At 44.5% G+C, this 24,841-nt stretch overlaps 2 protein-coding genes across 4 annotated transcripts in view; one reads left to right on the top strand and one right to left on the bottom strand.

Moving 5' to 3' along the window:
- HCK (HCK proto-oncogene, Src family tyrosine kinase) overlaps window positions 1-24,841 on the top strand; it is a 137,806-nt gene that overhangs the window by 14,897 nt on the left and 98,068 nt on the right. For both annotated transcript variants that reach the window (XM_083146595.1, XM_083146594.1), the window contains exons 2-3: window positions 2,121-2,274; window positions 18,859-18,898. The gene's annotated coding sequence lies outside the window, so the exon portion shown is untranslated. The remainder of the gene's footprint in view (window positions 1-2,120; window positions 2,275-18,858; window positions 18,899-24,841) is intronic.
- The window catches only part of LOC146007877 (purine nucleoside phosphorylase-like), a 37,119-nt gene continuing 14,067 nt past the window's right edge, over window positions 1,790-24,841 (bottom strand). The window contains exons 2-7 of one of the 2 annotated variants that reach the window (XM_083146602.1): window positions 16,809-16,865; window positions 12,512-12,675; window positions 12,222-12,325; window positions 10,058-10,233; window positions 9,268-9,458; window positions 1,790-2,248 (exon numbers count right to left, since the gene is read on the bottom strand). In XM_083146602.1, coding sequence (XP_083002728.1) covers window positions 2,019-2,248; window positions 9,268-9,458; window positions 10,058-10,233; window positions 12,222-12,266 — 642 coding nt within the window. In that variant the 5' untranslated portion in view covers window positions 12,267-12,325; window positions 12,512-12,675; window positions 16,809-16,865 and the 3' untranslated portion in view covers window positions 1,790-2,018. The remainder of the gene's footprint in view (window positions 2,249-9,267; window positions 9,459-10,057; window positions 10,234-12,221; window positions 12,326-12,511; window positions 12,676-16,808; window positions 16,866-24,841) is intronic. The other variant, XM_083146603.1, reaches the window with a different exon arrangement.

Below are 24,841 nucleotides of genomic sequence, written 5' to 3'. Positions count from 1 at the left end.
CGCACCCCCCACTATCCACGCCACCCTGAAGTGTGGCGAGCGTAGCGTCGGCGTGGAGTTGATTTTATATAGTGTGGCGAGCGCAGTGAGCCACCGAGCCTGAAGCTACGCTTCGGGCTCGCCACTATATAGAATCAACTCCACGCCGACGTGGATAGTGGGGGTATGAAAAGGTCGGAGGACGCGTTCCGCCGCCCAGCGCGGGGCTCGCTGCGCTTGCCACGCTTCAAGGTGGCGTGGATAGTGGGGGGGGGGGGTGCATAAAAGTTATTTTTAGGACATACAATCATATTATTGTATAGCTAATGTAATGGCATCGCACACCCTATAAAATCGCATGCGATTTTGCGGGAGGTGCGATGCAATCCCCCCAGGGCTAAAAGAGCAGTGAATAAATTACATAGGAAAATCGCATTGCATGCTCCTTAAAATGGCCCATGCGATGCGATTTCCCTAAGTTACCTTATGCTAATTTTTGTTTCACTTTTTTTTTTTTACATTTTCTTTCTTTCAAACAACATCCTCCTGGACTCCGATTGGGAATAGTACAGTGTCCCAGCCCGAAGCTGGGGGATGCAGTACATTAATTGGGGGTCCATGTGTCGCCATTGGCACCAAAAAAAAAAAAGAATGTCATCCTTTTCATGTGCCGACCTTTTCCATGTCAACCTTTGTTTTGTGCATGTCAAACTTTTGTTGTTGACTAGACATTGTTAACCTAATATACCACACCGCTACAACAGTGTTTTCCAACTTTGGTCAACACGGCACACCAACAGTGCATGTTCTCAGGATATCCATGGTTAAGCACAGATTGTATAATAAGAATGAAGTATAGATATACTTAACCTGGACCATTAGCGTGCCTTTATTACCGAAGTTGCTGTATAATGCACCAAGTTTACTTTTTTATTTATTTTTTTTAAGCTAAAGTTGTATGATATGGGAGAAGAGTAGGGATTGATTTTAAAAACCTTGACCTGTCCCTGGAGAATAGTTAAATGTGGTCACTCTGTATTTGGTCTGCATTGTTTTCACTCTCACTGTGGCTGTAAGTGACTGGCAGTGAATCTCGATGGGTGAACTGCTCTTAATTCTTTGCTAGGCTGCCTCTGTACTGCAGGTCTTATGAGGCCTACACACGTAGCGATTTAGAGGCTTTTTCTAAGCGATCTCACTAGATCTCTTACAAAATGTCCCAATATCGCTCCGTGTGTAAGGGCCACAGCGATGGTGATGCATCGCTATCACCATCGATTAATATCTAGCATGCTATTAATCGACCAGGCCAGTGTTCTACGCTGAGAACACTGGCCCTAACAGAACACTCAGCACACAGTACTGACACATCGCTGTGTGCTTACCGATATTGCCAAGCATTCTGAGCAATCTAGTATTGCTCAGAACGCTCAGCACCCCCCCCCCCCCCCCCCCCCGAGTGTAGGCCCCTTTCTTTAGTCTAGGGATGGTCATTGCCATTGATTTGTCGATACCATTAATGGTCTATTACTGATGTCAGGTGTTTACTACGATTTAGTACCAATGTTCTACCATCGATGATGTGCCAACCCGATGGCTGAGTACTGCTGAGATTTAAATCTTCGATCTTAAAAACCTGTCCATTACTATACAGAGGTGGTGTGCAAAAATCTTTCACAGTCTTCTAATGTGGCTGTTGTACTGTGCAGTGGTGAGCCTGTGTATATTGCTGACGCAGGAGCTATGGGAGTTGCAAGCAACGTTAAAGGCCTTAAACCCTATAATTTATTTGTTTTATTCAAATAAATCTCTATAAGATATAACAAAGTAAATCACTGATCAAGTACTGTTTTTTTTATTTTCATTGTTGTTTACAATTTATCACATGCAATATAGTTTATTCAGTTTCTGTTTACCGCATATATAAGAAAGTAGTGGATTTGTGTAAAGGAGGAGTTGTCCAGCAAATGTTCAGGGTGTGGTCTTGTGTATATGATACATGCATGGCAGACTACTCAGCACTTGCACATTGTAATGCCTCATGCTGGTTCCTCTCTGTCTTCCTCTTTGAATTTGATGCTCTCGACCAACTTAGTAATAAGATCCTGCACAAGTTGTGACCTCTGCTTTCCCACCTCCAGGACACTACTGTGATTCACAGACTCCTGCATCTCATAATCCTGTACCACACGGTTAGTAATAAGCGAGAGTCCAAATACTCGCATCCCACAGTGCTTTGCAACCACAACTTCTGGAGCTGTACTCATACCTGCAGAGAAATGAGTATTAATTCAGGTTAGTACTTTCTAAAATAAGTATTTTATTGGATTTAAACCATCTTTTTGTGTTAATTTCACAGTTAAAAAAAAATATATATCAAAATTGTCTAGTTTTACAGATGTAAAAAGAAATCTATACATCTCTAATCCATACAATTATTAAATATTTGATTTATAACTTTATCAAATTGGGAGACATTTCCTATATCTCAACATTAGAAATCCTTGTGGATGGCAGGATAGGTGTACATGATATGGATAACGTCACCTTAACCAGGACAGTTGCGATGATTTCCCTATTCTCTCTACGAGTCATGGTGTGAATAAAGCAAAAAATAGTTACTCTTTACCTAGAAGGGCGCCCATCGAATGCACTAAAAATCGGGTGCGACGCGATGCCCGCGATGGCCGCGATTTCCCATAGGGACCAATGTTAAAAATGAGATTGGACCCGATTTTAGTGTTCAATGCCTCAATGCCCGCGATTTTTACATAGGAAACAATGTTAAATGGGCCACAGAGCCCTAATAGTCACCGTGAACTCTGAAATGGCCCCCACAATTGTTAACGCCACCCCACGATCAACGTGAACCCGAAGCGTGGCGAGCGCAGCGAGCCCGCGAGGGGCGGCGGTACGCGTCCTCCGACCTTTTCATGCCCTACTATCCACGTCGGCGTGGAGTTGAGAATAGAATAGTGTGGCGAGCGCAGCGAGCCACCGAGGCCCGAAGCGTAGCGAGCGGACGCGGATACCTTCACAGATATACGCGTCCCCTCGCGGGCTTCACAGGTGTCCGTGGCGAAAAGCGGACACCTGTGAAGCCCACGAGGGGACGCGTTTACCTGTGAAGGTATCCGCGTCCCCTCGCGGGGCTCGCTGCGCTCGCCACGCTTCGGGCTCGGTGGCTCGCTGCGCTCGCCACACTATTCTATTCTCAACTCCACGCCGACGTGGATAGTAGGGCATGAAAAGGTCGGAGGACGCGTACCGCCGCCCCTCGCTGCGCTCGCCACGCTTCGGGTTCACGTTGATCGTGGGGTGGCGTTAACAATTGTGGGGGCCATTTCAGAGTTCACGGTGACTATTAGGGCTCTGTGGCCCATTTAACATTGATTCCTATGGCCAAATCGTGGGCATTGAGGCATTTAACATTAAAATCGCGGTCAATCACCGTTTTTAACATTGATCCCTATGGGAAAATCGCGGGCACCCGTTTTTAATGTACCCGCGATTTACCCGCGATGCCCGCGATTTTTTACCCCCGACGCCCGCGATTCCAATCGCGGGCGCCCTTCTAGGTAAAGAGTACCAAAAAATATTTTGTGTGTGGCTGGGTGTATTAGGGGCAGCAATTTTTCTAAATTAAGGCGTTGTTAATACAGATCGTGAAATGTTCCTAATTTGTGTCTGCAAGTGTGGGCACCATGGAGCTATTTACAGTAACTTGTTTCAGTTGCTTTGTAGTATGTTGAAAAAAAAGTCATTAAGCCAGTAAATGACCTGAATTATTATGCTGCCAATCAGGAGTAGTCTTTCATAAGACTGTTCTTGATTGGCTGCAATCTAAAAAGTAGATAAACTTCTCAGACTCATCTCATTTGCGCTGGGGAAACTCTGTGGTCTTATCATTGATTCATATTTTTTCCAACCATTAAACTACTTTGCATAAAGAAAGATTCACTAATGTACAGAAAACATTGGAAGGCTATAAATAATAGAAGTAGGGGACCAAATAGTTTAAAAGTTAATTCAAAAGTTAGGGGTAATAACAGTATCATTTTTAATTTAACTGTTATGGGGTGGAGGCGCAATAGTATGTTAATCCTTTGAGTGCCAAAGTTGCTGTGAGACGTGCAAATTATCTACTGCAAATGCCAAGGCCATAGTCAAGTAATATGAATCACTTTAGTTTTTGCTGGCAAATGATCTGAAGTCACTTAATTAAAGTTAAGTTAAATATTGCGCTGTGAGTGAGACTGGCATTTTTAGCAGATATTGTGCATATCTCTCACAGCAATGTTTGCACCCAAAGGGTTAAAGGCAAAGGGGATATACAGTATACGTTAAATTTAATTATAATGGACACACATATATTGGGCAAAGGTGCCAGTTCCTAGGAAAATAGATCACAGACTGTGATTAAGGAAGCACATCCTTTTTATTACAATATATCATACCGTTTTCAATGCTGAGGAAGTTTTTTGCATTATATGATTGGATCCAGACTACCCCTGAAGAAGTCCTAGTGGATGAAACGCGTAGGGCCATACTTGTGAACTGATAAAATCAGGTGTTGGATCGAATATTGGAAACTATATGAGAAATGTCTATATGAAGATAATTTGTCCATTGAAGATTTGAATAAACATACTGAATTTTACAATTGTTTACATTTTGGTGAAAATAGATATATAGCGCACTTCTGCTTTTCTTTCACCTCTATCCCCATTCCTTTTCTTACAACGCAGTTCTATAGGAGTGCTGCCATCCTTTATGTGCAAAATAAGGGCTTGATGTAGAAGTTTTAGTTGTATGAGGAGGAGGACCAGCAGGATGAGGAACAGTTTTTTTCCTAGGGCTATTTTAGAATTAAATACTAATTTGGGTCATGGGGGGAGGGTTATGGGACCTAGGTTTTATTGTTAATTGTAATGTGGACCATTCAGATTTTATTGTTATGTACCGTATTTTGCAAAACTTGAATTTTGTCACCCTAATTTTAGGGTGATGACAATAAAGTTGAATCTAATCTAATAAAAATCATATACACACACCCTTTATGTATAAGGAATAATCCTCTCCATTTCAGTTTGAAAACCGCCCATCACAAGAATTAAATAGCACTACTAAGTTCCTGATCAGCATTTGTCCATGCAGTTCCTCTTCCCTGCCTGGGGTGTCGCTGTCTGCTGTGGTGTTTCTAGCACAGGTCTAGTTTGCATCAGTGCTGATATACAGACCACACTGTGCTACAAGCACTACAGCAGACAGCGACACCCCAGGCAGGGAAGAGGAACTGCATGGGTTTTCAAATAAGGCGGGTGCTAGAATGAACACTATATATATATATATATATATATATATATATATATATATATATATATATATATATATATACAGTATATACATACACAAACAGCTTGTGTTGTGTATGGTTAGTGGCTTAATCCAATTTAAGCTGGTGCAGACTGATTAAATATTTTCATCTACTCTCTAATGACCTATCAGACACTTTTACTAAGTCTAAATCACTCTATAAAAAAAAAAAAACACACAGACATTTTTATGTATCCTGCAGCTTTGTTCTGACCGGCAATAGACCTTCTAATCCTGTATACAGTAGAATGAACCAATTATAAAGGGTCATTGTCCATTTAACCTGAAAAATGTTTTTCAATCTCAGCCTTGAAACATCAAAGCATCTGCATGGCAGAGTACTTATGTGAGTGGATGGGTCTGTATTGGGCATGCTCTACCAGTTATGTGATGTGACTATTTGAAGTGAGTTTACATTCTGTACTAATCATGGTCATAATCATACTAACACGCTGCCTATAATACTATTTACTAGCATATAGCAAATGGAACCAATACCTTATATGCAGATGCAGCAGTGACATTTTGCTAAAACATTAGTTATTAAAAAAAGGTATGAAGGTGCCCATACACAGTACAATTTAACAGGTGTGATGCGATGCGACATCACATCGCACAGCACAAAAAGTATGTGCTGCATAAACTTTTTGGACAAGATTGCATTGCATGTCATTGAAAATGCATGCAAAAGGTTCTAGTACAAAACGCACGGTGCCTATCGCAGAAATATAACATTAGGTAACTACTAGGAACCAGAATAAGCTGTATTTAGCGTGACTACACAAGCTGTTAAATTTAAAACTTGGTTGCTGTGAGTTAAAACACACCATTGTTATTTTTATAGTTGTTATTACTTAAAGTAACCCATTTATTTATTGTTCTTTGTTTCATGAAACCCAAGCAGGGCCGGCGCCACCACTAGGCAGCTCTAGGCATTTGCCTAGGGCGCCGGCATCTGGAGGGCGGCAGTTCGCCCCTCACCCCCAGCGAACTGTGGAAAAAACTTGCGCCCTGGCGTCCCTGCAGTGCTGCTGGACCGGTCAGGGGTGTCCGTGCCGCAGGGGTACCTGCGGCGCTGTCATGTGTATAAAGCTGGCTGCGGCCGGCGGGGTCCCTGTAGTGAATAGAAAATAACTAGCACTATGCGCGCGGCGGTGCGGAAAGCGCTAGTTATTCTCTATTCACTACAGGGACCCCGCCGGCCGCAGCCAGCTTTATACACATGACGGCGCCGCAGGTACCCCTGCGGCACGGACACCCCTGACCGGTCCAGCAGCACTGCAGGGACGCAAGTTTTTTCAACAGGTACCACACCCCCCCCTCCCCCCGGCACCGGGGCGCCCCCACCCCGACTCGCCTGGGGCGCTCCGGTGCCTTGCACCGGCCCTGAACCCAAGGTGCATGTTTCAAACGCGTGTTCATTACAAAAACTGTGCTGGGGGCATTGGAGTGGTACACGGTCATATGATCGACATGCATTAGGTCAACCACTAAAGGTCAACATGGCCTTAGGTTGACATCTGATAAGATTGACATGGGCTTAGGTCAACAGGGTCATTAGGTTGACACAAGCATTATGTCTACATAGGGAAGGTCGACAGTCAAAAGATTGATATGGGTTTTTCACTTTTTTTAAGCCAACATGTGCCGACAGGCGGTATTTCCTGCCCTACCATCCACTAGGGCGTGGAGGGAGAATAGAATACTGTGCCAAGTGTAGCGTGGCGAGTGCAGTGGTGCACCAATATGGTGTCCATGTCGCATTCGGGACAAAAACTGTGAAAAACCCATGTCAACCTTTTGACTGTCGACCTTCCCCATGTCAACTTAATGATTGTGTCGTCCTAATGACCCTGTCGACCTTCTCACGTGTCAACCTAAAGCAACTTCGGTGGTCAACCCAATGCATGTTGACCTTCCTGTGGTCGACTTTATGACCCGTACCAATTAGAATTAGGACTCTTTCCAAAAGGAGAGAGGTAGAGAATTCCAGAGAAAGGGAGCAGCACATTAAAAAGTCCTGGGTCGGTAGTTGGAGAGGGTGACTGGGTTAAGGTTTTTACAGTTAGGTTAGAGGAGAGTATGCTTACAGGCTGAGGGGACAGTGTCTGATGAGAGGAAGAAATTGTGGAGGTGGGCTAGATGGGAATAGGCAGAGGGAGAGAGTTAGGGGAGTCGGCGAGAGGGGATAGGTTAAGTGGTGAGGTGGGAGGAGTGTGGATCAGGGCCATGACTTCCTCACCAGATTCTTGTGGGAAGGATGTCAGGGGTGGGGAAGGGTGGTAAGGGAGAGGAGGCTGTTGATTGCTGATGGTCTGGTGGGATGTGATGTCCTGATGTATGTAGTACATTTTGGATGTGAAATAAGTGGCAAAATCTAGAACAGAGAGTGAGGAGGGCAGGGGAGGGAGTTGACAGTGGCAAAGAGGCGGCTGAGGGTTTTAGACTGAAAGAAGATGGCTGTTTGGCAAGGGAAAGGGCAGCACTAAAGGATGAAAGCACAAGTTTGAAAGGGAGAAACTCTGCGTTAGAGCATGACTTCAACCACTGTCGCTCATCAGTACGTGAGCATTTTTGCAGGTGTTTGGTGTGCCAGGGCTGAGTTGTCAGTGGAGTGAGAATTTAGAGCAGAAGTATGAAATGCATTATGTAGGGAAGTGACTTGCTCAGGATATGAGAAAGAGAGAGGTGAGTTGAAGAAGAAGCCTAGGGAGGCAGCGTCCATAGCTTCAATGTGATAGCTTAGTGATAGTAGTCTTAGGTGGTGGAGATGGAAAAGCAGAGAGGAATAAGTTAAATGAGCGCAGGTGATGGTCAGAGAGGGCAATGTCAGAAGAGAGAATGTGTTGAAGCCAACAAGCAAAGTTGTCAAAGAATTGTGAGGGAATGCCTGGGGGGCGAGATATGTCAGCAAGTCGAAGATAAGCAGGTTAAAAGAGATGTATAACATGAATCTCAAATGTATAGAATGTAAGGGACAGTTCTGGGGGTATGTCCTAGCAAGCAGGAGGCTTGCATACAGCTGGGCGTGTGCATATCATAACAGCATCTCTATATTGGAAAAGGCTCTTGTTTTAATTACTTGAGTGTAAGGGGGCTATTCAATCGCCGTCGAGCATCTCCCGTGGGGGAGATGCTCGACGGGCCCTATTCAATGCTGTCTTCCCCGACAGCATTGAACAGGGTTTCCTGGCAGAACAAGCCCGACATCTCTAGCTGTCGGGCTCGTTCTGCCGAGAACAGCCGGGAAGTGACGAGCTGCCGGCTGCATCTCGTCACTTCCTGGCCGCAACTCGCGGCCACGCCCCCTTCTCGTCCCGCTGCAGGCAGGACATTGAATCCCGCCTGCATGTTCTCGGTCGAGCTGACCGAGAACGGGACTGGGTCACGGCAGGCGAGCAAGCTCGTCTGCCGTGACCCGAAGATTGAATACCCCCCTAAGTGTTAAATATGGTTCAGTATATTCCTTATGCCTCATACACACTGGGCATTTTCACCTAGCATGTATGAGGAGCACTTATGTGAAAATCACTAGGTGGGAAATGTGTGTACACACTGAGCGATTTTCACCCGTCCCAGCCACTGAAAGTAGCTCAAAACACCAAAAGTGAGCTACTTTCAGCTCAAAATGGCCTAGTGTGTGTGGGCCTTTACTATGTCCATTGGTAAAGCACTTTCTGCAGCGTAAAGGAGGTTACAACCCAACGCTTTGTAAATAAACTCTTAAGACTTAATTGAGGGTCAAGCAAGCAGTATGTGGTAAGAACTAATGAACTTTTACACGAGGTGGAGTTTGTATTTAAACCCTGCATGTTATGACTAACTCTCACTGGACTTTATAGTCATTGCATACTACACATGAAAGGGTCACTGACCTCCGGGTGTATGGGAATATAAATATACATCACTCACCCACAGCATCTGCACCCAGCAAATGCAGAAATTTGGCTTCTGCGACTGATTCAAAGTTTGGCCCCCCAACCATGCAGTACACCCCCTCATGTGTGAGCTCTGCATGGCCAAGCCTGCCGGCAATTTCCATGGCAGTGGTACGCAAATCACAGTCGTATGTATCCCAGAGGGAGGGGAAACGGGGACCAAATCTGCAATACAATAACACAGGACATAGCCATATAAACTAATAACGCTGCACTATGCAAAACATTGCACCATTATAAATGTAAAGCTAAATCATGTATACTTTAGACTAGACATCTGAAAACATCGCTGGGTATCTGACCAGTATAAAACATGTCATACATATACATATTCCATATTAGAGAAGAGCAATCTGTAGTCTCAGCTAATGTATAGCTGGGTGGTTCCTTACCTTCTAAAGAACCACAGAATGTCTAATGGGGCATGCACACAGGGAGATTTTGCTGAGCGATCTGAGCTAGATCGCTCAGCACCCAGCACTGCACAGCAATGTGCCAGAGCTGTGTGCTGTGCGATCTGTCAGGGCCAGTGTTCTCCGGTGAGCAGGGCCACGCATTGCTATCACTATGGCCCCTACACACGATGCGATATAGGGGCATTTTCTAAGCTATCTAGTCAGTATAAGTCAGATCACTTAGAAAATGCCCTGAAATCACCCCGTGTGTGGGCCCCATTAGGCTGTTCTAGTGCACCATCTTTCTCTTCCCCATATTGTTCTAGAGCTTGGCCTTTCTTTAAACAAGACAAATACTGACTTTCTCACCTGTCATCGTTCGGACCTTGCAGAGGGTTTAAGGCAGCCAAACCCGGGATATTGATGTGATCTCGGATTACCATTAGGTCTCCTGGCTTGTACGTCTTACAAAGTGATCCTGCCGCATTGGTTACTATTAGGACCTTGACCCCCAGCAGCATAAACACTCTGATCGGGAAAGTGACCTACAGACATGAGCAGAATGTTAGAGATTGGTGGGGTGAAGGTTTGCTATGTAAAGGGGAGAATTGAGAGGATGTTCACTGGCACATAGCAGAAGCACCAATGAACTACTTCAGGTATACAGAATACAGAATAGGACACACAGTGCAAGAGAAGTGTTACCGTACATTTGTTAGTACATACAGAATTGTTTATTTATTAACAGTTTCTTACATGTGCCCACATACATCTTTGATTTATTGTGCCATGTATGGCACAATTTGGCACACCTTGGACTCTGCAAAAGTCACACTTTGTGATTTTTCTAAAAATGTGCTTCTCTAATCTATTACTTTATACAAATTCTACTGCTGAAAAAAAAATTAGAATCCATTTACTTGCTACATTTGGAAAAACAGCTAAGCCGTGTTTTACGTGTTGTGACAAATTGAGAAAATAGCCAAGATGTATGTGGACACATCGTGTATATATATCACAGCATATTCCACTGCGCTTTACAATTGGAGACAGTGATACAACAAACTGGGTATTTACAGATAGGGCCAGTTTACAATCTATAGGGAATAGGCTTGGATAGGTACACAAGGATAATCTTTATTGCATAAGCTCTACCAGAATGCAAAGGTTCTTGGTGTGCTGAATGATATGGTGACCCAGCAGTTTGAAAGCAGGTGGTGGTAGTATCATGCACAGGACAAAGAAATTGATGCGGATAATGTTAAAGAACCAACTTGAAGAGTAATATTATTGGTAACATATAATAATTATACAATGTTGGAGGTGCCCCCAGGAATCAAGTACTAGTATACTCAGAGAAAGGAAAGGTAGTCCACTCCTTTTTGGAGGCACACTTTTGAGTAATAGGATATGATGTTTAATGAGTAAAACTTAACTTTTATTTCAAATTTATTTTAAAATAGTAATAACTCTATATTTTCATATGATGCATAATTTGCCATGAAGAGTTAAATGACAGCATATACGAAAATACAGTGAACAATGTTGGCCACTGAAAATTGTCATATGACCGTATCGACACAGTGGCAGTTAGTGGTGTTATTTAGATAATCATATATTGTCGGTATATGATTTCATTTAGGTCCTTCAATAGGACAGCTGATGACACATACAGATTATATAATTATTACTGTTGTGAATAATTCATTAATAATCCAATCAAAAAATATAAAAATATTATACACAATAAGTCACAATGATACCCGTTGGTGGTATTGGGCCGTTAAGTAGTTAGATAACACATAATGTAAAGAAGTTTTTCACATATAACATAACATGTATCCTTAAGAAGATGGGGAAAGTACTATACTTTTCTTATTAATATTTTTTTATTGGATTATTAATGAATTATTCACAACAGTCATATAATCTGTATGTGTCATCAGCTGTCCTATTGAAGGACCTAAATTAAATCATATACCGACAATATATGATTATCTAAATAACACCACAGAGTTATTACTATTTTAAAATAAATTGGAAATAAAAGTTAAGTTTTACTCATTAAACATCCTATCCTATTACTCAAAAGTGTGCCTCCAAAAAGGAATCCTTTCTGTGAATGGCTGCCCAACTCCTGTGGACTACCGTTTCCTTTCTCTGAGTGACCCAGCAGTTTGGCCAGGGGTCAGGAGGATGGAAGAGAGAGGATATGTAAAAAGAGAGAGGATATGTAAAAAGAGAGAGGATATGTGTGGCCTGTACCGTGGGGATGTGATTGGATAGGAGAGGTTTATGAAGTTTACGAATTAGGACATATATTTAGAATTAGGATAACTAACCCATTTTCTAGACTTGAAGAGTGTAATAAATACATGGTAAATATTGAAGCAGAGGCATAGTTGCATGTATGAAACAAGAGTTGAATACAGTTTTAAGATTGAATGAGTTTATATTAAGAGACTGAATGATGATAACCAAAATGAAGCACACAGATGACGGGTTTGTCACAAGAAAACATCACAGATCTTACTTTCCACAGCGGATATCCTTCATAAACATGGAAACGACCTTTCATGCAGACACATTTCTTGCCCTGCAGGGTACCAAACACTAACTGTCCAGAGTGTCCAGCCACTGGAATGACATACATAAAAGTACATGTCAGTATATCAGTGCACTTTGTGCCTAATGCACTGCTCCAATATATATACCTACACTGAAGTAAACATAAATGGTATATTCCTCCTATGTCATAATTATCCATTTTACGGTGTACAAAAGTTAACCCCCTCATTGGACATTAATTGATGTGATATATACCAGTACTTGCTGGAAAGTGTGGAATCTGGCTGTAATCAAAAGTCTTTGGGTTGCTCAAAGTATCTGCAAGAAGCCCCAGGCCAGAGCCACAGATGATGCCAATATCGGAGGGAGACTGAACGCGGTCCAAGAGCCAGAAAGCTGTCTCCTCACAGTCTTCATATCTGTGCAGACAGAAAAAGAGTCAGAGCAGAGCATGTGCAGGGAACATGAATAAAGGTTAGGAAACTGAGGCTTGTAGGACCACTGAAAGTACATAGTGGAAAGGCAATAGGAATTCTGAGGAAGGAGAGGATTATAAGGCTGGAGATCGTTGGTGATTTGGAAGCCAAATAAAAATGGGGAACCTGTAATCATTAGCTTCTCTTTGCTTTGGATGCGCTGGTGGATTAATCAGAAATCCAGTATTATTAACTTAAAAGCGGGGACAATATCATGTCAGTGTGACCAAATGCTAGGATTTGCAGCTCCAATATAGTCAGAGCCACAGCTTACCTAAGCTTGACTTAAATACAAACATGCAAAAAAAGTAAGTCCTCAAAGCATAAGTAGCTTTAGGTGTGTTATTGGTATGTATGATAATGGAACTCTTTTCCTGGTTCTGTATGTACATCCATGGATCTTATGTATCTGTCTTGTTGGATCAGAGTAATGTTCTTCCGAGTTAGTAAGCTACTACCTGCTACATCTTTAATCTGTAAACGTGTAATTAGGCTTTACTGCATAACAGTCTTTATAGATTCAATTATTTTTGTTGTTTTAAAATAAAAAGCACTCTTGTATCACGGACCGAGTCACCCTTATACTGTAGGTCACTTACCTAAGTGCTTCTTCTGTGCTGTACATGATTGCTTTCTGTCCTGTTGTTGGTGGAATGAGTCTCCATGTGACTGATCCAGCAATATAAGGATGTCTGATATTGCCTGAGGCTGCAGTAAATTATTTGCATGGGACAGGCATAGGGTTTGGGTAGGGGTGGTGGTACAGTGTAGCCTCAGATTAATCATAGGATGTAACCATGCAACCAGCTGCTTATTTCACGTATAAGCCCTGTAGAAACTATACCCTGGTAGTACTATTGGAGAAGATGCTCTAACAGTGGCAAGTTGGACATTCAAAATACCAACACTGAGAACGGAGAGGCTGTGATGTCACACCGGGCATGCCGACTGGTTAATAATGCCATTTAAAGTATTGTAACCATGTCGATTTAAAGAGAACAGTAGCACGATATATACTATTTACTTATACTGTATAGAATGTTGCTGTGCTCAAAAACCCCTCTCTGTCTCTGCAAACTAGTTTGCCTATGCTGTCTCAAAGATGATGGGGGATTTTGGCACGGGGGGGGGGAGCAGGACAGCATGTGGCTTGGTAGTAAGAATACCAATACGTTTACACCAATCTCCAGCCTGACCCTTCTTCTGGGCATGTAACACATCAGACAGATGTGCATAGCGGGTCTCTTTAAATTATAAGGGTACTTGTTTCCTAGCATGGTGCCCATCGCATCGTATACCATAAGCCTTACAATGGTATGCGATGCGATGTGACGCGATGGCACCCGATCTTATACAATTTAAAATCGTATACCATTGTATATGGCATACAATGCGATGGGATACGATTTTAAATTGTATAAGCACCCTAATGGGTGCTTTCAATGTTAAATGGCCCCCTATAAGATTATTAATTGTATAAGCACCGTAATGGGTGCTTACAATGTTAAAAGCACCCCCACGCCACCCCCACTATCAACGCCAACCCGAAGCGTGGCAAGCCCACGAGGGGCGGTGGTACGCGTCCTCCGACCTTTTCGCAGTGTAAATGATTGCGCTTTTAAAAAATTGGAGATTTCTTACCAAATCTCTCACTTTTAGAATCTCTCATCCTATTAAATTTCCAACATTATGTAGAAGGCTCTCTAATGCAAAAGCTGACCTTCGGGCTCTTTTATGAACTGGAAAATCATACAACCCAGAGGCGTAACTCTGGGAGGCAATGGAGTCATCTGCCGCCAGGCTCCTGCTCCAAATGGGGCACCTCTCCTCCCCTGCAAGTTTGAATCAGTTAATTAAAAGCCATCAAATTCACTTCTGTGGCTGACTCCCCCTCCTTGCAGGATCATAGATGTCATATTCTCTTTATTTTAAATATAATTTCCATAACATACATACAGATGTAGCCGACCTTAGTGTTGCTGGCGATCCGCCAGCAACACGGCGCTCCATCTGACTGAGACGCGCGTGTGTCCCCCACGCACGCGCGTCTCAGTATCCGGGCGGCGAGGCGGACGCAATACTGTCCGCCTCCCGCTCGAGGGGGCTGGGGGGGACCCGAGGGCACTGCGGGGGGGGGGGGGGGTGCGGTCACCCGGTGCCGACCGAGGGCATCACATGCAAACAATTTTTTGTTTGCATGAGTGCACCCATTCATGCACCAAGATATGTGCATTTATTGTTCTCTGTCACATCAGAGGTGGCAGAAAATTGTGTGAGCTTACAGAGGCTATTATACACTCTCCTGCAAAGCAAGGAACACATTATTAATTCTCCTTAAAGGATGGTCTTTGACTTAATTTAAACAATTCTAAAGGAAAGTACTCCCTCCAGGTGCGCAAACTTTTACTTCCCTGCAGGCAAGTGTAGACCTTCTTAGCACCTAAATCCATGCTGTTTATATGTTAAAACAAAATGGGTTTGCATAAATGGACATTTCAACATTACTTCAGTATTTGTTCCATATTTGTGTATTTAAAAAAAAAAAATGAAACCACCTTCAGCATCACACATTGATATCTATTTATATCGTTACAGACAGTAAAGTCTGGCTTATTTTGCCGGGATACTTACAGCGGTTCCACATATCTCAGAGGGTGGGGGTTTGCACTGATTTAATTTCTTAATTTAACCATTCTTGCACTCGTTACATCAGGAAGTGAAAGAACCTCATGTTCCCAATTATCTAATAGTGGATGGATTGTTGTGTATGAACATATATTGTAACTATCCTTAATTAAATATCTTGCTTACATCGCTACACACACACACACACACACACACACACACACACACAATCATCAGCATGATATAATTATCTCATTACTATGTGTAGGACTGATCCCAAAAGTTCACAACCTATAGCCACCCTTTTCAGTTCTCACAATGAAATATCAATAGCTCCCATCATCATATAATGTGCAAGTAATACTGTAGGTTTCCCTATATCTAAATCAGTATATTTTATATTTTGTATATAACGGTCACATCCAGCAGCAGCTGTAAGTAATTAGATTCTGATTATCGCTCTTTTCCGTGCCATCCGTTAATATAGATTGTGTAGTATCACATACATCTACACACAGCAGAATCATTGAGTGACTCAGTGTTAATATTCAGCTTGCTGCTAGTGTCCAACGATGTTATTCGCAGACATCTTTGTTCTATGCCGGTGTCCCTCTGCAGTTCTCATATATGGCATAGGGGATGAAACGTGTCTAGGTTTCCCTACCCCTGGATAGGTATATAGGGTGAAATGTAACAGGATGAGATATTCAGAAAATGAGAGATTTGGTAAGAAATCTCCAGGTTTTGTTAAAGCGGCAATCATTTACACTGGCGGCATCAAACTGGTTTTGCAGTGTAAATGAATGACCAATAGCTCAAATCGTTCCGTGTGTATGTACGATATAGATGACGATGCGCGTACCGGACAGTCGTTGGTAGAGGTTGATCATAAACTAATCGTTAGCGATGTGTACCAATAGTTTCATGGGTATGCACGATGAACGATTTAGTAAAGCTGATTGACTGGCTTCCACCACCACTCCCTCCACCATCGTTAAAGATCGATTGTTCATCTGCAATCCTTCACTATTTGACACCAAATCATTTGTTCAGGAGTTCTGAGGATCGTTTGCAAAATTGTTCCGTGTGTATGCACCTTTAGCCTTATGCCTCTATTGTACTGCCTTAGATCTTCTGGTTTCTAAATTTGAACAACGTGACTATTGTGTGTGTAATATATGTAATTTAAAATGCCCAATTTTACCAGCAGAAGCAAAGCATTTGCAGGATAGACTTTTTCGGGCCGTCTGCCCATCGTCAGACATAAAACATACAAGAAAGTGACATCCATATAAATATGAAGACACACCTTCATACACACGCACCAATCAGGGCACAAATGAGCACACCTGCAGGACTCCTCGCTCACTCCAGCAGCAATAGTGCACCAGATCCTCGGCATGCACTGCTCGGACGTAAGACGTAAATCAATTAATTAACTATATACTTACATACAGGATGACGACAACGTTTCAAGGCCAGCACAGACTTTTCATCAAGTCAATATGCTAGAAATAAAAAGTGGTAGAAGATATGAGATAAGAGATGCGATGGATTCACTGATTGGGGACCCTTGTAGCCAAGGAACTCAATGGAGAATTCAAATAAAAAAAACCATTCCTGTTGTAGACATGTTCACACATAGGCACTTTACCTTCTCTAACGTTATCACTCTCTAATTTTCATTGTTTGAACAACTTTTATTGTCTAAAAGAAATACATTTTTGTTAACTTGCTTGTTAGCCCTTTGTACTTCTGCAATGTTATTACAATCCCTTATCATTTATTCTGTGGTTTGTCAGCTTGGAATGTGCAAAGCCAATTGACAGGCGCTGACAGGCACTTTACTAGTATAAATATAAGGCTGTCATTCCCTTTAACCACACTTCTGATGAAGGACTGATTCCGAAACGCGTTGTGTGGACATTTGACTTTTACCCTGCCTGAGAAGATCCGCTACCAGCTATTCGGGTGTTCTGCACAGGACTGACCCTCATTCCGGAGTGATCAACCCTATACACCCAGATACCGTCTTAGTTGGAGCTGTCTTGTCTGTGGGATAAGTTTTGTGCTATATACCTCATTTGTTTATTGTACGTGCATTTGTATATAAAATGACTTTTATCAAGAGGTTATCTGCACTATTGTCTTTTTCTGCTATATCTTCCACCAATGACCTCGGTCATCGGATATGGGAGATTGTCTTTCTAGGTTGGAGTTACCTGATTGCATATCCTAACATCTGATCATCGTTACCATGCGGACTCTGAGAAATTTTGTATAGACATTCTCATATGGTGATATAACTGTATTTCGTTTATACGGTTCACATCCATTATTATTATTATACCAATTGCGTCTGTAATAGTCCATTATCTATGTTACTGTTTTTAATGTGTATGTCTTAAATTATCTTGCTGTTACTATGGTGACAAGATGCTTTTGTGGCCCACCTGTGGCTGCTTCTGTCTTACGTCCGAGCAGTGCATGCCGAGGATCTGGTGCACTATTGCTGCTGGAGTGAGCGAGGAGTCCTGCAGGTGTGCCCTGATTGGTGCGTGTGTATGAAGGTGTGTCTTCATATTTATATGGATGTCACTTTCTTGTATGTTTTATGTCTGACGATGGGCAGACGGCCCGAAAAACATGTCAGGAATAAACTCAACACTGAGTTCTGCTTTTCTTTACATGGTATAGATATACTGTATATACATACATATACTGAACTGTTGAACATGATGGGGATTGACAGTGAATTAAACAATCCCAGGCTTCATGATTTAGCTGGGACTTCCAAAACTCAACTATTATTATTATTATTATTATTATTAATAATAATAATCCTTGCTATCAGAATAGATGTGTGCATTTCTAATGACTTAGGCTGGGCAAACATGTACAGATATATTGTCAGATGTGGCTGGTTGGAACTAAAATCTGATAATATCTGAATGTCGGTATTCCAGCATTTTGAATCAAATGGTCAACTGTCATGTGCTTCCATCCATTGCCAGGTTTTTGTTACAACCAGGCAGATCTGACAATAAATCTGTAGATGTACGCCAGCTTACTAAATTATGAAAGTTGCCCAACAGCCAGAAGTACAATGGAAATGTTGGTATCCTGACAAACAGAATACAGACAGTGCAATTCCGCTAGTAAGTACAGGGGGTTAGGGTTAGGATGTGAGAAGGATGGGTTAGGGGTAGGGTTTAAATACTTACCAGGATCCATCAGGATTTTAGCTGTTGGGTCGGCATCCTTACTATCAGGATTGCGAGTGCTGATATTTTGTACCCCCCCAACCTGTCCGATGGGCACGTTGCTTCTCTGCACTTGGCTTGTAGTCTGCCTGTGCAGGGGCCTGAAGAGTGCCATAAGAGTCATGTTGAATAATGCATGGGAAAGTAGGGAAATTCTAGAAGTGCCTCTACCTCTTTACCATCAACATATATTTTGTAAGAGATTTTTAATTCAGTTCCACTTTCCTTCATTTTCCAGATCTTTAGTGTACTTCCCAAACCCCACAGAGCTAAATTGGGTAAGTACCTGTAACCCCTTTGTGGATAATTATTAAATGTGCACTTGATGATAAAATTTATTTTTACTTATGTAGGGTACACTCGAGAACGATTTGGCCCAAAAAGACCCAATTGAAATACAACCTGACCGATTGTATGTATATTGGGCATGTTTTGGGCCATTTACGATCTGGTGTGTACCTGTTATGATATCCGGGTGTCCTCGCCAACCCTAACTCCGTTGTCATCGAATGGGATTGGTGGCTGCGTGCTAGTGCTAGGCTTCGCCTATAATAGCCGCGTTCGACAGAGCCCGTTAGTCAGGCTCCGCCCCCGATGCCACCAGGTCTTGAGAGTTGACAACGCTGCCACCAATGTCAAGGATGAACAAGGGGATGACTAACTACCCCAAGAAGGCGAGGTCACCCTTGCTCTGTAGCAAACAGGGTAGACGTAACAATACGTAAAGATGTAACACAAAACTATACCAAACAGGTGTAACAATACACAGAGGTGTTTCATCAATATCAAGATACGAGTAAGGGCAGTCTGGGGGTAGACCCCACTTATCTGTGCTCCGAGGAGACAACGGCAGCGGGAACCAGGGTACGGACAACTGGACAACGCACGGACACCAGGAGGACAGGAGACAAAACGGAGGACACGGCTGGGAATCAACGACAGGACGCAGGACGACTGGGCACAGGAACCAGGAGCAGTGGATAGGTGGGAACCAGGAACACTTGAGACCCTGAGGTGCAAAAGCTATAACCGGCGCCTGTCCTGGGCAGACGCCGGCTCTTTATTCAAAATCCCCGCTGCCGTGCGCCGCACTGCCGGGCGCATGACCTCAGCGTGCCGGCACGCCGACGGAGACGCTCGGGGACGTTGCCCGGCAACGCCCCGAAGCCTGCTGACGATGCCGTGGGGACGGAAGCTAGGGGCGTTGCTGCGCGACGCCGCTAACGTCTCCCCCGGCACTCGTCTACACTGTCTGTCCCGGCGGGTCCGGGACAGAAGTGTAACAGTACCCCCCCCCTTGAGGAGGGGTCACCGAACCCTTAGAACCCGGTTTCCAGGGAAATTTTCTAAAAAACTCCGCTCTTAGCCTGGGCGCATGCAAAAACTTTTCTGGGACCCAAGATCTTTCCTCATCTCCAAACCCCTTCCAGTGGACAAGAAACTTGAGCTGACCCCTGACTACCTTGGAATCCAAGATATGTTCCACCACATACTCCTTATGCCCTCTAACCAAGACAGGTCTTTGAGTACGTGTAGAGCTGGATGGAAGGGTTCCGATGACAGGTTTGAGCAGGGAACAATGAAAGACATTATTGATGCGCAGAGACCTGGGAAGCTGAAGTCTGAATGCCACCGGGTTGATTTGTCCGATAATCGGAAATGGACCGATAAACCTGGGACCCAACTTGGGACATTGCTGTCGAAGTCTAATATGGCGTGTGGATAACCATACTCTCTGACCCACTTTAAAGAGACACGGTCTTCTGTGCCTATCAAAGAAAATCTTAGACCGGGCTGAGGATTGTCTAAGGGCTATGTGTACATTCTTCCAGGCTTTCCTAAAAAACGAGACAGTGGACGAGGATCTTGACGGATCAATCGGGGGCATGAATGAACTACATTTGGGGTGCAAACCTGAGTTGCAGAAAAAAGGAGAGCTCTTGATAGCTGAATGATAAGAGTTATTGTATGCGAACTCCGCTAATGGAATAAGCTCAGCCCAATTGTCCTGGCACTTTGAAACGAAACAGCGGAGGTATTGTTCCAAAGCCTGGTTGACCCTCTCGGTCTGTCCATTCGACTGCGGGTGGTAACCAGAGGAGAGACTGACCTGAATCCCTAAGGCTGCACAAAACTGTCTCCAGAACCTGGCCACGAACTGGGAACCTCTATCCGAGACAATATCGACCGGGAGTCCGTGAAGCCTAAAGATGTTGGTGATGAATAAATTCGCTAGGATTTTAGCAGTAGGGAGCCCATGTAATGGAGTAAAGTGAGCCATTTTGGAAAATCTATCCACAGTAACCCAGATGGTGGTGAACTTGCTAGACGGAGGCAGGTCAACTATAAAGTCCATAGAAATATGGGACCATGGTTTTTTTGGAATGGACAAGGGAAACAGCGGCCCAATAGGAGACTGTCGAGACGATTTGTGTCGCGCACAGACCAGACATGAGGCCACAAATCTGTCGACATCTTGCCTCATAGAGGGCCACCAAACAGTCCTGGCTAACTGTTCAAAAGTTTTGGCAATACCTGGATGCCCGGAGCTTTTTGCCGAGTGAAAGTCCCTGAGAACCGCCTCTCGTAATTTCTGGGGAATAAATAAACGGTCCTGTGGGGTCTGTTGAGGAGCCAACGCTTGGGCAGCAATAACTAAGGTGGCTAAATCTTGGGTCAGGCCCGCCATGATTACTGAGCAAGGGACGATGGGAGATGCTTTCACCTCAGACCCCTGGAAAGTCTGAAAACTGCGGGAGAGGGCATCCGCCTTCACGTTCTTAGATCCCGGCCTAAAGGTGATGATAAACCGGAATCTGGTGAAGAATAGTGCCCACCGAGCCTGTCGTGGATTGAGGCGTTTGGCGGACTCAATATAAGAGAGATTCTTGTGATCGGTGATCACGGTGATGGTATGCTGAGCTCCCTCAAGCCAGTGACGCCACTCCTCAAACGCCCATTTGATGGCCAATAACTCACGATTGCCTACATCATAATTTCTCTCGGCTGGAGAGAATTTGCGGGAGAAGTAAGCACAGGGATGAATCTTTAGATCCAGTGGCCCCTTCTGAGACAGGACTGCTCCAGCACCCACATCAGAGGCGTCGACTTCGATTAAAAAGGGTAGCCTGGGATCTGGGTGGTGCAGAATTGGGGCTGAGCAAAACGCCTTCTTTAATTTTTTGAAAGAATCCATCGCCCGTTGAGACCATTGTCCTGGGTCAGCCCCTTTCCGAGTCAAGTCCACTATGGGGGCCACGATGTCCGAAAAGGAGCGGATAAATTTGCGATAGTAGTTAGAAAAACCAAGAAATCGCTGAATGGCCTTGAGCGTGGTTGGGCGAGCCCAGGATTGAATGGCCTGAACCTTAGATGGATCCATGGAGAAACCTTGAGGGGAAATAATATACCCTAAAAAAGTCACTTGTGACACTTCGAATTCACATTTTTCCAACTTGGCATATAGATGATTCTCCCGTAGCTTCTGCAGCACCAGGCGGACGTGCTGCCGATGTTCAGGAAGAGATTTGGAAAAAATGAGAATGTCGTCCAAGTAAAGTACGGCAAAACCCCCTAAAAACGGTCGAAGGACTTCATTAATAAAGTCTTGGAAGACTGCCGGGGCGTTAGCTAGACCAAAAGGCATCACAAGATACTCAAAATGCCCCGAGTGGGTATTAAACGCGGTCTTCCACTCATCACCACTTTTAATTCTGATTAAGTTGTAGGCCCCCCTGAGGTCTATTTTGGAAAAAATCACTGCCTCCCGAATCTGGTCAAATAATACGGAGATGAGGGGTAATGGGTAGGAATTTTTTACCGTAATTTTGTTAAGGGCTCTGTAATCAATACAGGGCCGTAAAGACCCATCTTTCTTCTCAACAAAGAAAAACCCCGCCCCCACCGGTGATTTTGAGGGCCGAATGAACCCCTTTTCAAGGCTTTCTTTAATGTAGAGGTCCACGGCTTGGGACTCAGGTGCGGATAACGCATATAAACGACCCTTAGGAAGTCTGGCATTAGACACTAAATCAATGGCACAATCAAAGGGGCGATGAGGAGGCAAGGTGTTGGCTTCCTTTTTAAAAAAAACATCTGAAAAATCACGGTACTGAGGAGGGAGAGCTTGAAGATCAGGGTGCATCACACGGAGAGGGAGAGTGAGACAAACATCCGAACAGGACCCTCCCCACCGAGTGATCTCACCAGTTTCCCAATTAAATTCAGGGTTGTGTTTTTTCAACCAGGGCAGCCCCAGGACTATAGGAGTGAGAGGACAGTGAAAAATAAGAAAGGTGATATCTTCGGAGTGAAGAGCCCCCACCGACAGACGAAGGGAGGGAGTCCTAAAAGATATACCGCCTTTAGACAGTGGACGGCCATCCAACCCACATACAGAAACGTGATTGGCCAAGGGTATGGGCATAAGGCCCAATTGTTGCACCAGGCCTTCATCTATAAAGTTGCCGGCCGCCCCACAATCCACGAAGGCAGATCCGTTCCAAGAACGGTCGGTAACAGAGACTGATACCTGAATTAATACAGAATCTGAGGGAGAAAAGCTCGACAGGCCCAAGTGAACCCCCCAAGTATCACTTAGGCCCTGTCTTTTCCCGCCTTCAGCGGACAAGCAACAGCAAGGTGACCGGGACCCCCACAATACAAACAGAGGCCCTTGAGACGTCGGCGGTTATTTTCGGAGGAAGATAGTCGAGTGGCCCCCAACTGCATAGGCTCGTCTCCGGGTACCTCGGTGGACTCGTCTACAGATGAGGAAGGCAACACTCCAGACCGTCTCTCTCTCTGCCGCTCCCGAAATCTCCTATCCACCTTAATGGCTAACTGCATGATCCCATCTATGTCTTTGGGAGTGGGGTACTGCACTAATGCATCCTTAAGGGATTCGGATAAACCAATCCGAAACTGACTACGAAGCGCTGGGTCGTTCCAGCCAGAATCAATAGCCCAACGTCTGAACTTGGTACAGTATGCCTCAGCTGTGTCCTGCCCTTGACGCAGGGCCCTAAGATTTGACTCAGCCGAGGCCGCCCGGTCCGGGTCATCATATAATAACCCCATTGCTGAGAAGAATGCATCCACTGAAGAGAGAGCCTCAGCACCATCTGGAAGGCCAAAGGCCCAAGACTGAGGATCTCCCTGCAGGAGTGATATAACCATTCCTACCCGTTGAGCCTCAGAACCAGAAGATCCTGGGCGCAATTTGAAATAAAGCCTGCATGACTGTTTAAAATTAAAAAACAGAGACCGGTCACCTGAAAAACGGTCAGGGAGATTTAACCTGGGCTCCAGACTCCCACCGGAGGAGGAGCTAGACTGAGACCGTTGCTCGTGTGAGTTTACCCGTAGGGTGAGCTCTTGCAATTTCTGCGTCAGCGTGTGCATCTGTCCTGCAAGAGAGTGGGCAGCAGCCTGCTGTGACGGATCCATGATTGGGTTTCCCCACGACTACCGAACCTCTGAGCTGTAGGGGCAACAAACAGTCCCAGAGTATGGTCTGGCCGGTTATAATGTTATGATATCCGGGTGTCCTCGCCAACCCTAACTCCGTTGTCATCGAATGGGATTGGTGGCTGCGTGCTAGTGCTAGGCTTCGCCTATAATAGCCGCGTTCGACAGAGCCCGTTAGTCAGGCTCCGCCCCCGATGCCACCAGGTCTTGAGAGTTGACAACGCTGCCACCAATGTCAAGGATGAACAAGGGGATGACTAACTACCCCAAGAAGGCGAGGTCACCCTTGCTCTGTAGCAAACAGGGTAGACGTAACAATACGTAAAGATGTAACACAAAACTATACCAAACAGGTGTAACAATACACAGAGGTGTTTCATCAATATCAAGATACGAGTAAGGGCAGTCTGGGGGTAGACCCCACTTATCTGTGCTCCGAGGAGACAACGGCAGCGGGAACCAGGGTACGGACAACTGGACAACGCACGGACACCAGGAGGACAGGAGACAAAACGGAGGACACGGCTGGGAATCAACGACAGGACGCAGGACGACTGGGCACAGGAACCAGGAGCAGTGGATAGGTGGGAACCAGGAACACTTGAGACCCTGAGGTGCAAAAGCTATAACCGGCGCCTGTCCTGGGCAGACGCCGGCTCTTTATTCAAAATCCCCGCTGACGCTGACGTGCGCCGCACTGCCGGGCGCATGACCTCAGCGCGCCGGCACGCCGACGGAGACGCTCGGGGACG

The sequence above is a fragment of the Crinia signifera genome, chromosome 6 (assembly GCF_055691185.1).
Source record: "Crinia signifera chromosome 6, ASM5569118v1, whole genome shotgun sequence".
Lineage (NCBI taxonomy): Eukaryota > Metazoa > Chordata > Amphibia > Anura > Myobatrachidae > Crinia > Crinia signifera.
This window is presented reverse-complemented; position numbering and strand designations above follow the sequence as displayed.